Source organism: Octopus bimaculoides, chromosome 15 (genome assembly GCF_046866305.1).
Source record: "Octopus bimaculoides isolate indiv1 chromosome 15, ASM4686630v1, whole genome shotgun sequence".
NCBI classification, from domain to species: Eukaryota; Metazoa; Mollusca; class Cephalopoda; order Octopoda; family Octopodidae; genus Octopus; species Octopus bimaculoides.
The window spans coordinates 34431699-34447545 of record NC_142942.1 but is presented as its reverse complement, the minus strand read 5'-3'; the positions used below and the strand labels follow the sequence as shown (position 1 = coordinate 34447545).

At 32.5% G+C, this 15847-nt stretch overlaps 1 protein-coding gene across 4 annotated transcripts in view; it reads right to left on the bottom strand.

Annotated features, from left to right (window-relative positions):
• Positions 1-15847, bottom strand: part of LOC106882467 (uncharacterized) — a 41668-nt gene that overhangs the window by 6737 nt on the left and 19084 nt on the right. The window contains exon 1 of one of the 4 annotated variants that reach the window (XM_089363688.1): positions 9956-10318. The exons of 1 other annotated variant lie outside the window; for it this stretch is intronic. Coding sequence is in view for 2 of the 3 variants with exons in the window: in XM_089363687.1 (XP_089219813.1) it covers positions 7585-7672 (88 nt within the window). In the remaining variant the exon portion in view is untranslated. Of the gene's footprint in view, positions 1-6836; positions 6915-7584; positions 7700-9955; positions 10319-15847 lie in introns of those variants that run through there. 2 more of the 4 variants (XM_089363687.1, XM_014933153.3) reach the window with 2 other exon arrangements.

Below are 15847 nucleotides of genomic sequence, written 5' to 3'. Positions count from 1 at the left end.
TCTCTCTCTCTCTCTCTCTCTCCCATTCTTTCCCTCTCTCAATACCTCCTCTTCCCTACCATGTGACCGGTGTCTGGTGAAAGCAGTGTTGTTCTTTTTCACCTTGCCTTTGACCAGACTGGTCTGGGCTCCTGCTACATCCATTAGGACTTACTCCATTTCATCTTTGCGCAACCCCACTAAGTTCATTCGATACCTGCAAAGCTCTTTCTGTTGTATTCGCGATATATGTATAATTATTATTTTTTTCTTCTGTTGTATATAGCCATAAGGCTTCATGTTGTTATATATGCATAATTCTTCATCTGTTGTATTTATGTAATGTCTTGTTTGTTTTTGTCTTAATATACATTTGCTAGCTTTTTTCCAGTAGCTTAATAACAGCACTGGTGCCTCCAAGATTGAGTGGTCTCAACGGTAATGGCGCAAAACCACTATGATATTTTGGGTCATTGACTGACAAGGAAAACTCAGCTGTGAATATTCTATGTATCATGTCTTTGTCTATATTTCCCATCCATTAAGTTTTTGTCTAGTTTCCCATTTGTTTTACTTTCATCTAACTTTTTCTCCTTGTTGTGTTCTGTCTGTTCAACTCTGTATATATATATACATATATCATCATTTAACATCCGTTGTCCATGCTGGCATGGGTTGGACAGTTTGGCTAGGGCTGGTAAGCTGAGGGGCTGCACTAGACTCCAGTCTCATTTGGTATGGTTTCGATGGTTGGATGCCCTTCTTATCACCAATCACCCCGAGAGTATAATGGGTGTTTTTACGTGCCACCAGCATGGGTGCCAGTGCATGGTACCGGTATCTGCCATGACTATCATTCCACTTGGCTTGATGGGTCTTCTTCTCAAGCACAGAACAATTCTGGTTACTTTTGGGTACCCCCTTGTGTGTGTATATATAGATATATATATACATATATACATACATGTGTGTGTGCGTGTGTGTGTGTGTATACGTTGTTAGTAAGAAAGAAGATAAGAGGATAAAACTCTCTTTCCATCAGGTAAATGACCCTGCTCGATAAGTAGGAAAGGAGTTGGAAGAAATTCTATTCACTGCACCAAATGTAAACTATGGACACATAAGAGGTGCAATGGAATCGCAGGTAGATTAACAGATAAAGTCATCTTTGTATGTGGCAGATGTGCAGGAACAATAAGCACTAAGAGCACACAGGACTGAGATCCTCTCAAATGGCCAGGAGGCTCTCTTGAGGTTGTAGACAGTTTCTGTTACCTAGGTGACCAAATTAAAAATGGTGGAGGATGCTCTGAAAGTATTGTTTCTAGAAAAATAGGATGGAGGAAGTTCAGAGAGCTATTACCTCTGTTGGCAACAAAAGGAGTCTCTCTCAGAGTAAAAGGTAGACTGTAGGATGCTTGTGTACAAACGGCTATACTCTATGGTAGTGAGACATGGGCTCTGAATGCAGAAGACATGCATAGACTGGAGAGAAATGAAGATAGTATGTACCATTAAATGTGCAACATCAGTACGCATGTACGACAAAATGCAAATGTATTGAAAGAAAAGTTGGGTATAAGAGGAATCAAATGTAGCATGCAAGAGAGAAGACTACATTGGTTTGGACATGTGATGCGTATGAACGATGACAGCTGCATAAAGCAGGACTGATCTCAAGATGTTGGGCCTCACAGAGGAAATGACAATGGACCGAAATGTCTGGCAATATGAGGTTCTTCAGAAGATGCACCTACGTCAGCCTAGAAGTGCTGTGTGTCCCACCCACACTTAACAAGAAAACTTCTCACACACTCTTCCACAACAAACAAAACTCCATCTCTTCTCTCTTCTCTTCCTCACATTTCCACTTCAAGCACTATGCTTACCTCCCACACCCCAATCCTGTCCTCTTAGTCCTGTCTCACAGTATCATTGCTATCCGCTAGCCCCCCCGCCCAACCTGTGTGTTCCACCCACACATATCATTGCTATCCGCTAGCCCCCCCGCCCAACCTGTGTGTTCCACCCACACATATCATTGCTATCTGGTAGCCCTTCCCCAACTCTATATATAGCCATGTTTTCACCACTTACTCCCCCACTCTGCACTCTTTAATCATGCTTCTTTGGCAATATCCTGCCACTTATATTATGTCCTGACACTTGCCACCATCTATACCTCTCTCTGTCTTTACTCAACCATCCCATTTATATACTGAACCCTGAGCCTTGTCTATCCTGCTGTCTTCCACTCTCTCTCTTCTTCTCCTGCACTTCTCTTAGATTGGGTAACCACATATCTCTTTTGCGGCAGCACACCTTTTCTGTCTTCATTCCTGATCTCTCTCTCTCTCTCTCTCTCTCCAGCCAGGTAACCTTGTACCTCCTCTACAGCAAGACATCTGTTTCTGTCTCTGTCTCACTATAACCTTTCATCATCTGACACAAGGTCACCTCCTCCAATGCCCCCTCCCCTCTCAAAAGATTTTTGTCTTGAATGTTACTTGGTAACCCTGTCAGTGCAGGACTTACTTAAAAAGCATCCAGTCCACACTGTAAAGTGGTTGGCATTTGGAAGGGCATCCAGCTGTAAAAACCTTGCCTGTGCTTGTGCCACATAAAAAGCACTAAGTCCACTCTGCTGGGTGGTTGGTGTTAGGAAAGCATCCAGCTGTAAAAATCCTGTCACAACAGTCACAGAAGTCTGGTGCAGGCTTCTGCTTGGCTGGCTCTTGTCAAACCATCCCACCCATGCCAGCATGGAAGGCAGACATTAAACAATGATGATACACACACACACACACACACATTACGTGACCAGGAAATCAATCAGACTATCAAATGCTGTTATACATCATTGGTCACAATGCACTTTGTACTGTTTTGCTTTTGAATGAGACCACTCCACTGGGTAGTAGGCAAGCAGGCCAAAATTCCCCCTGATTGGAAAGCTAATCCATCACAGTGTTACCCCATTTACAGTAGAGTAGACTGGAACAATGTGAAATGAAATGTTTTGCAAATCCTGGTGGAACAAAATCCCATCATAACTGTTGACGAACTAGCAGAGAAGCTTAGACTTGGTCGTTCAACCATTTATTGACACCTGCGTGCCATCGGAAAAGTCAGCAAATTGGGTCAACAGGTTCCTCACAGTCTTTGGTTGAAACCAGCAAAAGTATATACACTTAAAAACACAAATACACAGAGATACACTTAGATAATTACCAACATATTTATCTTTATGTTAAGCTATATGTTAAGTGACTAGAATAAATATATCTGAGGATAAATAACTGAGAATGTACTTAAATCCCTTTCTTATTCATTCTTCCGCAATAACCTTACAACAACATTCTCTTCTACATTACATTTGGTGACTTCAAGTCCTATTTAATGATCCATCATTACTTTCTCACCAACATTTATTCCATGTTACCAAGTAACACAACTATTTATTATATCACATATTATCAATAGAATGACATGTTGTGGGGATGGGAGGAAGCATTGTTGTGTCTCTAAGATTAAGAAGGAGTTGTTTGAGTAAACATCCAGCTGGGTTATAACCTCAAAAATTTGCTGTTTTCTGCTTATGTTCAAACTTCTCCTATCAAATTGCATTGGATAGAATGTCTTTGAAAGCTAATAATAACTGAAGTTGCAGCTCCTCACAGAAATCTTGTAACCGTTGGGGTTTGTACCCTCATCCAGCTTTAACCCTCTAGCATTAGGATTATTCTGTCAAATGCTATGTTTATTTATTCACATTATTTTGAATTAATCATCCAGTATTTTATAGCTTTGAGATGTCAATGATATGGTGGGCTGTTTTGAGAATGGTATTTCAAGGTGGGTGTGAGAGGCCATTTTTGGTTGGTTTGAACATTACACAGGTAAAATATTTTAAGCTAGATATGGCTGGTTTAAATGCATTCATAAGATTCTCAACCAAATTCTCCTGCTTAGAGAAGAGTGGGGGATACCAAATCAAATTCATCTCAGTATTTGACTGGTTCTTGCACCTATTGATGTTGGATGGATGAAAGGTAAAGTTGAGTTTAACAGGATTTGAATTCAGAATGACAATCTTTTGAATTTTATATATATAAGATGCTGAACAAAGTGAAACAAATTGCACTGAATGAAAGTGTAAGATATACAATTAATCACCTATATTCAGTGCAAACTTGTAGTAACAATAAAATGCACAATTGCACTATTGCAGAGTATCTAGCTATTTATTTATTTTTTTTTGCCCATAGTGATATTATTTTCCTTTGGGCGAAAATACACCATGCAGCTATGCTTGACATGCAAACTGGCAAGCAATTTGAGCCCCACCAAACTGGGAGCCTTGCTAAATGCTACAACAGAAACTGACATCACTGAACTCTCAAATTTTATGAGACCACAGACTGCCTGACACCAATAGACCTTCCTGTACTATGTGGAGTATATATAAGAACAACAGTGATTAGCTGGATTGCGACCAAAGACAATTGAGATGTTGTGAGTGAGAAGGGCCTCTCTCTCCAAGTGATATATATATATATATATATATATTATTTAAAGGACACAATACGTGTCTTTAAATGCTGCTAATAGTGTTGAGAAATATCTCAAACATTCTTCAGGCACAAACCACATATAATGAACTAAAAATATTGAATAAGAGAAGAAACATGAAAAAACTGAAAAAATATGAAAAACGCAGAAGGTAAAAAACAGAAGACAGAAAACACAAAAACTAAAATGTAAAAAGGTAAAAGAGTTATCCTGCTTAGAACTTAAAATATAAGGCTGGAAAGATATCAACTAGTTAATCAAGAATAGGGTATTTAGAAAGCAACTTATTTCTACCTTTAATCAGTTAGGCCTTAAAATTACAGTAGTTACGAATCTATCTGTAGTTGATTATTTAGATGTTTCCCTACATTTGAACTCTTCCTTGTATAAACCTTTTCATAAGCCTATTGAGAAACTCGCGTATATACATAAACAGTCTTGTCTCCCTCCTGTAATATTGCAAAACCTGATAGCTAATATTAGTAACACAGTGTCTAACCTTTCTTCTTCTAAAGAAATTTTCGAGAATCATTATAACAATGTTCTAGCCAATAGTGGCTTCAGAGATAAATTAATATATAATCCCTCTAATAATTAATCAGAATAATAATAGATCTAGTGGCATCAAAGATAAAGTAATACATAACCCCTCTAGTATTAATCAGAATAATAAGAGACCTAAAAATAGGTTAAGGAAAATTATTTGGTTCACACCTCCCTTTTCCCTTAATAAGAACTAACATCATCATCATCATCATCATCGTTTAACGTCCGCTTTCCATGCTAGCATGGGTTGGACGATTTGACTGAGGACTGGTGAAACCGGATGGCAACACCAGGCTCCAATCTGATTTGGCAGTTTCTACAGCTGGATGCCCTTCCTAACGCCAACCACTCATATGTAAAAAAATTCCTGCCTCTCCTAGACAAACACTTTTCAGCAACTCACAGATACAAGAAAATAATTAATGGCATTCTGGGAAATTATCATATAGCTGCTGCCCCAATATGAAGAGTCTAAATACCAAGAGTCTTAATACCAAGAGTTCACTTGACCAACAATGTATGATTAAATAAATAATATTTATCTCTCCCCAGACGGAGTACTTTTTTTGTTGAAGTTTTCTATCAAGGAACAATACATTATATATAATCAGCAGCAGCATTATTTAATGTTTGCTATTCATGCTCGCATGATGGTTTATCAAATTGGTCAAGTGGGGAACTGCTCAGGTTCCAATTGTCTATTTTGGCATGGTTTCTATAGATGTCCTTCGGAGGGTGAACTGGGTGCTTTTTATGTGGCACTGGCACAGGTGCTCTTACATGGCACTAGCAAGGGTGCTTTCAAGTGGCACTGGTACAAGTGCTTTTTATGTGGCATCAGCATCTGCAAGCCTCACAAAAGAAGGGACCTCTCAGCTGAGAGAGAGACATAGAGTACATAACTGTATGTACGAACAGCCACAATTTTACTTAGTTTGATGTGTCTTCTCAAGCCCAGTAAACTGCCTGGAGTCTCAGTCCCTTGCCATCTCATCTGTGAGGCTCAACACATGAAGATCTTTTCTCACTATTCTGTCCTATGTCTGCCCCTCCACAGTTAGAGGTCAGCACTTCTTGATGCAGCTGTCCCCATCCATACATCGTAAACTTACATACATATTTTTATATTTATATATAAATAATAATAAAGGAGTTACAACGCAAAAACGTATAAATTCAAATGAACATATTTATCTTCTTCAATATATATTTCAGTATAAAGAATTCATTAAGGGGCTTAAATCAAAATTTCTTTACACATCATTCAGGTAATTGTGAAATTTTTTCACCATGAACGGTTTGTGTTTTTAAACGGAATGTATTTTTTCTGATGTTATATTTATTCCTGAATGATGTGTAAAGAAATTTTGATTTAAGCCTCTTAATGAATTCTTTATACTGAAATATATATTGAAGAAGATAAATATGTTCATTTGAATTTATACGTTTTTGCGTCGTAACTCCTTTATTATTATTAATATTACCAAAAGGATCGATTCTTGAAGAGTCTGCATACTTTCACTGTCGTTTTTTTCTGCTATTTTGGTGATGATTTTTTGAGTTAGCTTACCAATTATTTTTGTTGGTAGTTAATTTATAATATATTGATATATTTATATTTTTATATATTTATTATCCTATTTTAGGTTTTATAATGTTAAAAAAAAATTTTTTCTAGACACTGTAGTATTAATTTAATTTTTTTAAATATTTTTTTATATGCGATAGACTGTACTCACTTTTTTCTATATGCCTGTCTAAATGAAGTAATGTTTCATCTTCTACGATTTTGTACATCCGTATTCTATGTATAGAAAAAGCATTATGTTTCTTTATATGTGATTAAATGTTCGAGATGTGATATATTAGTTGAATGACCTTGATTTTGTTGTTTGTTCTACAACCAAAGTTTGTTATATATATATCTATATATCTATCTATCGATATATATCTATCTATATATAACTATCTATCTATATCTATCTATCTATCTATCTATCTATCTATCTATCTATCTATCTATCTATCTATATCTATCTATATCTATATCTATCTATCGATCTATATATATATATATATATGTATGTATGTGTGTGTGTGTGTGAGTATGCATATGTATATATTGGCAGGCACTAGCATAATGAAAACAGCTGAAATATTTGGTGTATCAAGAAGTACTGTCTCAAAAGTAATAACAGCCTTTGAGAAAGAGGAAAAAACCTCCTAGTCAAAACAAAACTCCGGAAGAAAACCAAAACTTTTGGATAGGGACCATCAGATTCTTACATGAATTGTTAGAAAGGATCACAAAAGTACAGCTCCCAAAATTACTGCAGGGCTTAATGACCACCTCAAGAACCCAGTTTCCTAAAAAGACTGTTTGCTGGGAGCTGCACAAAGCCAGATTTCATGGGAGGGCTGCAATCAGAAAACCACTACTTTCAAAAACAAACATCGCAAAGTGTTTAGAGTAGAGTAAAGACCTACAGAATTGGTTCCAAGAGCAGTGGAAGAATGTTATTCTCTCGGACGGGTCATCCTTTACCTTATTTCCGACCACCAGCCGAGTATACATGTGGAGACAGCCAAAAGAAGCATTTGACTCAGACTGCCTTCTTCCAACAGTTAAACATGGAGGAGAATTTGTAATGATTTGGTGGTGGTGGTGGGGGCATTATACAAGAGAGAAAACATGTTAAAAAGACAGGTTGGTTCCTCTCCAATTTTTTGTAAATTCTTAAATATATCTCCTTCTGTGTGTATATATATACTACCAAACAAACAAACATGATTTTTATTGAACTCCTAATACTTTTTGTTGAATACTCTCTTGTAAACTGTTTTTAATATTTGCTTAGTACTATCAAAGAATGTATATATGTATTTTAATACTTTTGTGACAACCAGTACTTAACACAACAAAGCTTATACAAAGCTTTACATTTTACTTTTGACAAGGAATCACAAATACTATAGTATTTGTAACAAGTCAACTGTCAAGTTCTCTCACTCTGTAATGCCTAATTTCGCCTCAATTATTGCATCTATTAATAGAAGCAAACTTGCTGGACAGGGGAGTTGGCAATGTTCCCCTGAGGGTAGCCCCAGACCTGTGAATAATAATTGTGTAACACCCAATGCCAATGGTACAAGTACTTTGCCTTCACCGGGTTTATCGAACCCGAAGTAATAAGGGAAGATCTGATGGAATGATAGAAGGAAACCTGGCAAGAATCGATGATGCAAAAAGTAAAAGTAAAAATAAAACTAAGAAAGGCCTTGGGAAGAAATGTAATTGTAGAAACCCCGAATTATGTCCCTTGGATGGTTCCTGTTTGGTTACTAATGTTGTATATAAATGTGTAGTTAAGGACAAGGATAAATTAAACAAATTCTATATAGGTAGTACAGTAGATTTTAAAGCTAGATATAGATCCCATATGAGTTCGTTCTCTAAGGATAAGTACTGAAATTCAACCACACTTGCATCCCATATACATGAATTGAAGAGGAATAAGAATTATTATCTAGAATGGTCCATCATTTCTAGAACCACTAACTTCAAAGGAAATATTAGCAAATGTAAGCTGTGTATGAGGGAATCCCTTACCATCCTTAAATGTTCTGGACCAAACACCTTGAATAAATTTACTGATGTGATTTCCTTTTTGCATCCATAAATTTTCGTCTACATTCTTAAAAGTGTATAGGAATAAAAAGTGTATAGGAATAAAAAGTGTATAGGAATACCGACGAGGCTGAATTTACTTTAATACAGTCACCTGTATAATTATAAAATTAAAAAAATTTTTTTTTTCTCTTCTGATTTAAATAAAGAAAAGAAAGAGAGAAGGAAAGGGAGGGAAAAAGAATCTTTTGAATATTTGGGCTGGTCTGTGCATGATATCTTATAAAAGAAAACATGCAATGAGGCATCGCCTTTCTTCAAAAAATTTCGTATTGGTATGTGGTGTTACTATTTTCCCCTGACAAAGGAGTCATTACCGTAATGCACCCTCATGCATTGACTACGTTGATGAACCCCTGAAATGGCCGTAGGGACTGTAAATATGGCTATTTTGCTTGGACACCGGCTTTTCTAAAAAGGTTTCCTTTTACGTTAAAAAGTAACTTTTAATCGTGAAAAGAAAAAAAAATTCTGAATCGATGAACTTTTATCGATATTCTATATCTTATGTACTTGCATACATATTTTTATATTTATATATATATATTTATATTTTTATATATTTATTACCCTATTTTAGGTTTTATAATGTTAAAAAAAATTTTTTCTAGACACTGTAGTATTAATTTATTAATTTTTAAAAATATTTTTTTATACGCGATAGACTGTACTCACTTTTTTCTATATGCCTGTCTAAATGAAGTAATGTTTCATCTTCTGTGATTTTGTACATCCGTATTCTATGTATAGAAAAAGCATTATGTTTTTTTATATGTGATTAAATGTTCGAAATGTGATATATTAGTTGAATGACCTTGATTTTGTTGTTTGTTCTACAACCAAAGTTTGTTATATCTATATATCTATATCTATCTATCTATCTATCTATCTATCTATATATATATATATATATATATATATATATATATATATATATATATATATATATAACTATCTATCTATATATATATATATACTAGCAGAAATACCCGGCGTTGCCCGGGTTAAAGAGAATAATGAAATCTAAAAACGCCGTCTAGACTACGCATCATCTTTATATATAGAGATGTATATACACACACGCACCCAAACACACGTATATATATGTATATCAATATAAATATATGAAAGTCAATGAAGTTTCGTAAAAGAAGGTGATCATGTACATACTTTCTTGCTGTTGTGATTATAACACCTCATTGTAAACTATGTTCCTTGTTTTCCCTTGTGGAGCATATACAAATACGTTTTTTGTTGCTGCCCACTCTTGAGCAGCCAACATACAGTTGTCCATGTGAGAAGCAGGGCTCTTCCAAGAGAAGACCAGCTACAGACAGTGTTTGACCCTGATATTTGTTTATAGACATGGCAAAAGTCACACGAAGGGGGAATTGTAGTCTTCTGAATGTAAAAGGAATGTCTGCTCCTGATGGAGTAAGAGGAATTCTTGGAATAAAGACGTCATCCCCTTTTGCACATCCAGAAAGAATGGTAGCCTCGATAACGTGTGACATCATTTTCTAAATAATGCTCATCTGTTATGTTCGGGTAAAAATTTCATCAACATCAAAAATATATGAATTTTCATGGAAGTTATGGCCGTTACGCAAAGAATATAATTTCCAAATTTCATAAAGATCCATTCAGTACTTTTGACGTAGTTTTGGATAAGAAAACAAATGACTAATGTGTGTGTTTGTGTGCATGTGTATGTGTGTGTGATGGGTGTATATATGTATAGATATCTGTATGCATGTATATATGTGTACATATTACATGTACATCTCTATATATATATATATATATACATCTACACATGTATACATATACATGTATGTATAGATCTATATATATATATATATATACATATACGTGTACATCTATATGTATACATATACATCTCTCTCTCTCTCTCTCTCTCTCTCTCTCTGAAAGTATCTGTCATTAGAGTATCGAAATGGTGTACATATACATGTATATGTATACATATACATCTCTCTCTCTCTCTTTCTGTCTCTCTCTTTGTCTCTCTGTGAAAGTATCTGTTACTACAGTATCGAAATGTGATTGTTTCAGTTAGTGGAATAGTTTCATTTTTAAAGTGAAAGTATTTGACATGAGTGTTTTTGTTTCACTTTTGACACGTAATACTTAAATAGTGGAGGAGATATTATGTTGCCGTGTGCTCGAACTCTGCAAGAAGTTAATTTTTTTTTGACTAAAACAACTGGAACCCTAAGTAAGGCATGTGTAAAATTTGAATGAAATTGGTTGCGTAGTTCTCGAGTTTTAGGGATTCACACAGACAGACAGACAGACAGACAGAGACACACATTCTCATTTTTATATATATAGATATATATATGTATGTATATATATATATATATATATATATATATATATATATATATATGTATGTATGTATGTAGGGATTCACACAGACAGACAGACAGACAGACAGAGACACACATTCTCATTTATATATATATATATATATATATATATATATATATATATATATATATATATGTATGTATGTATGTGTGTGTGTGTGTGTGTGTGTGTGTATGCATATGTATATATATATGTATATATCATCATCATCGTTGACAGGCACTAGCATAATGAAAACAGCTGAAATATTTGGTGTATCAAGAAGTACTGTCTCAAAAGTAATAACAGCCTTTGAGAAAGAGGGAAAAACCTCCTAGTCAAAACAAAACGCCGGAAGAAAACCAAAACTTTTGGATAGGGACCATCAGATTCTTACACAAATTGTTAGAAAGGATCACAAAAGTACAGCTCCCAAAATTACTGCAGGGCTTAATGACCACCTCAAGAACCCAGTTTCCAAAAAAAAAAAAACTGTTTACTGGGAGCTGCACAAAGCCAGATTTCATGGGAGGGCAGCAATCAGAAAACCACTACTTTCAAAAACAAACATCGCAAAGTGTTTAGAGTAGAGTAAAAACCTACAGAATTGGTTCCAAGAGCAGTGGAAGAATGTTATTCTCTCGGACGGGCCATCCTTTACCTTATTTCCAATCACCGGATGAGTATACATGTGGTGACAGCCAAAAGAAGCATTTGACTCAGACTGCCTTCTTCCAACAGTTAATCTACAGCTGGATGCCCTTCCTAACGCCAACCACTCCAAGAGTGTAGTGGGTGCTTTTACGTGCCACCGGCATGAGGGCAAGTCACACGGTACTGGCAACGGCCACGCTCGAATGATTTTCTAACATGTCAGCAGCACAAGTGCTAGAAGGCAACGCAGGTAATGATTACGTTTCTATATCTGTTGTTGCAAGGGTTTTCCAAGAGATGAAATAGAATGTTATATTGTTCAGTAATTTATACGTCATAGAGCAGAGAGAGGAGAATATTTAAATGTTTTGGATTCATCTTACAATGAACGTAAACAAGTGAACTAGGATTGTTTTCAGAATCTTAGATGTGTCTAAGAAAGTTTAAGAGGACAAATGGAATTCGTAGACGTAGAATACTGCCACTAATATAACTTGGAACATGATAAATAACTCCTATTTTTGCTGAATAAAGTGAAAGCAGTATATGAAGGAGATGGATGTACGAAAGAACTATGAAATCAAGTGAATAAGGTTAATTGAGCATAACGTATTGAACATCGTAGGAAGCAATGTTTATGTTAAGTTGAACTGAAAGTAATGTTTTAGTATATGTTTATAGATGTTATTGGTGTTCTAATTTGGGTTCAAAAATTAAGAGAGTTTAGATAACATATATCAAGCGAGATAAATCTACCATATCTTTTTACATATAAAGGTATAATTAACATGTGTCTCTTATAATTAACATGTGTATATAGATATATGTATGTGCATATAAATATATGTATGCACATGTATGTATGTATGTATGTATGGGTGTATGCGTACATATATGTATATATATATGATTATACACATTTATGTCAACACTACTTGTATAAATACACGATTAACTCCCCTTTACAGTCCCATTATAAATAAAACATTCTTCTCCAGTCTTTATCGGATTTAAATCATCTTATTATCTCCCAATTCTAAACTCTAAATTTCCTTTTTTCCTTCTTTTCTTCCCTTCTTGCCCAACGTACTGTCTAGCAGCGTTCCAACCTCCGACGGTTTTTTTCAAATAAATTACGTAGCAATCTTCTCTAACTATAGTTATCATATTCGGTTAATATGTCTTACGGTTAAGCTGGTTCCTGTGTATTTCCCTGAAGAGAAGATTACATCCTTATCAACATCACTTATTCCTATGGAAGATATAATTTGTAATCTTTGAAACATATGTTGGAAATAAAAGAATTAATTTAACGAATGCGTTTTACTCCATTTACTAAATTTATATATTTACTCAAGTACCCAAAATAACAAGGAGTTTCTATCTCATAAACAGGAGTTACTCCACAGTCATTTTATGATCTTTGCTTCCCTGGTATCTATTAACCAATTTATTTTGTCGGAGTTAATTATTAACTTAGAGAAAATAAATACATATAATAAAATATATATATATATATATATATATATATATATATATATATATATATATATATATATGTGTGTGTGTGTGTGTGTGTGTGTATGTATATATACATATGTATATATATGTATATATGTATATATATGTATGTATTATTTTATTTAAAAGAGCTCCAACTCTGTCTGGTTTTTATGTTTTTTATTTATATTCTTGTAAAATTTATGTGGGATATAGAATATGGAATATATAATATATAATATAAAAAAAGATGGATGGTACAATGAAATGAAGTATTGAATGTCTTATTGAATATATGGAATATGTCTTATTGAATATATGAAATATTGAGTGTTCAATATAAAGGATTAAATATATAAATATATAAAGGCGAATACGTATTTTCTATACCTTGTGGTATTTCATCATGGCCGGTATGACAGTCTGTTACAGTCTGTCATACCGGCCATGATGAAATACTACAAGGTATAGAAAATACGTTTTCGCCTTTATATATTTATATATTTAATCCTTTATATTGAACACTCAATATTTCATATATTCAATAAGACATTCAATACTTCATTTCATTGTACCATCCATCTTTTTTTATATTATATATTATATATTCCATATTCTATATCCCACATAAATTTTACAAGAATATAAATAAAAAACATAAAAAACAGACAGAGTTGGAACTCTTTTAAATAAAATAATATATTCCTCTATACACGATCATACAAAACCCTTTTTTTTGTATTTATTTTTACTCACATATATATATATGTATGTATATATGTATATATATATATGTATATATATATATATATATATATATATATATATATATATATATATATATATATATATATGTATATATATGTATATATATATATATATATACACATATATATGTGTATATATGTATATATATATATATATATATATATATATATATATATATATATATATATATATACACACATACATATATATGTATATATATGTATGTGTGTATATATATATATATATATATATATATATATATGTGTGTGTGTGTGTGTGTGTGTGTGTGTGTATGTCTGTGTGTGAGGGTGTGTGTGAGTATGTATTTGTTTATACTATTCCTTCTTTACTAATTGTAGCAGTTATAATTTATATTTATAGGTAGATTAATATTTTAGGGAGTTTAAGTATTTATATTGTAATGACATTACGATTTTTACAAAATTAATTTAATAATAGTATTTTAGATTATTCCATACTTATTATTTATGTTTCTTAGTCTTATTATTTAAAATTTATTATTTATTAGAATTTAAAATTCATTAATATGTTTTATAAGATAGCTGTTTTTTTTTTTATTTTGTAAGTTATATAAAGTTTAAATCTTTCATTCATTATTTTAAGAATTATTCTTTCATTCATGTTTTCTTATTATATTCTCTATTTTCATGTAGTATTTTCGCGCGACCTCTTTCTAATAATAAACACTATACATCTTAGTAACGTCTAAGTTTCAATTTGAATTACGACGGCATTTGAATAAGTATAACATTTAATTTGTTAAATAACTTTATACTATAGTTTGAAAATAATATATATTCTTGTATTTTTATATTATTCAATTGATTTTTAAAGATTATTTTTAATCGATACCTTTTTTAACACTAAATTATTTAGAAGTGAGAGTATCATTTTAACCTAAATATGACTTCGATTTGATTAGATTTATAATATTTTCGATTAATATTGTTTAATATTTCATTCTATATTATGATATAAATAACTAGCCTTTTTCTTTGTTTATAGTATTGTTAATAGTTTTTTTACTATGACTTAAGCTATATGACTTAATCTTTCATTCATAATAATTTTTTCATTCATATTTTTATTTCTAATTAACCTCGAGTTTTGACTTTTACATCTAAGTTTCAGCTTGAAATATAATAACATTTTGATTTGTATATTTTTTACTTTGTTTACGATGTTATATTATTATTTGGAATAAATAAATATTCTTTGTATTTTTTTTTATTATTCAATTGATTTTAAATGATAATTTTAATCGATACTTCATTTAACACTAAATTATTTTGAAATTAGAGTACCATTTTAGCCTAATATAAGACTTCAATTTGATTAAGGTTGAAATATTTTCGATTAATACTGTTTTATGCGATAAATACCTAGTCTTTTTATGTTAATTTCCTATACTATACAGAATATTTTCACTAAACGTCTTATAAATAAATGTTTTTAATCATAAATAGCTTAGCTTAAACTATTGCATCGTTTAAATATGTGCTAATAATATCTTTATTATTTTAACCTTAAACTTCATTCAAATTGTATTTTAAACAAAAAAATTTGTTTAGTTGATTTTTATATATAATTATTAGATCATTTTATATATAATTATTAGATTATTTTATATATAATTATTAGATTATTTTATAATGGATGTAGGATTGATTATGTAATGGTTATTATTTTGATATTTTAATAATATTTTTTTATCTTTATATAATAAGTATTTTATACACATTCATT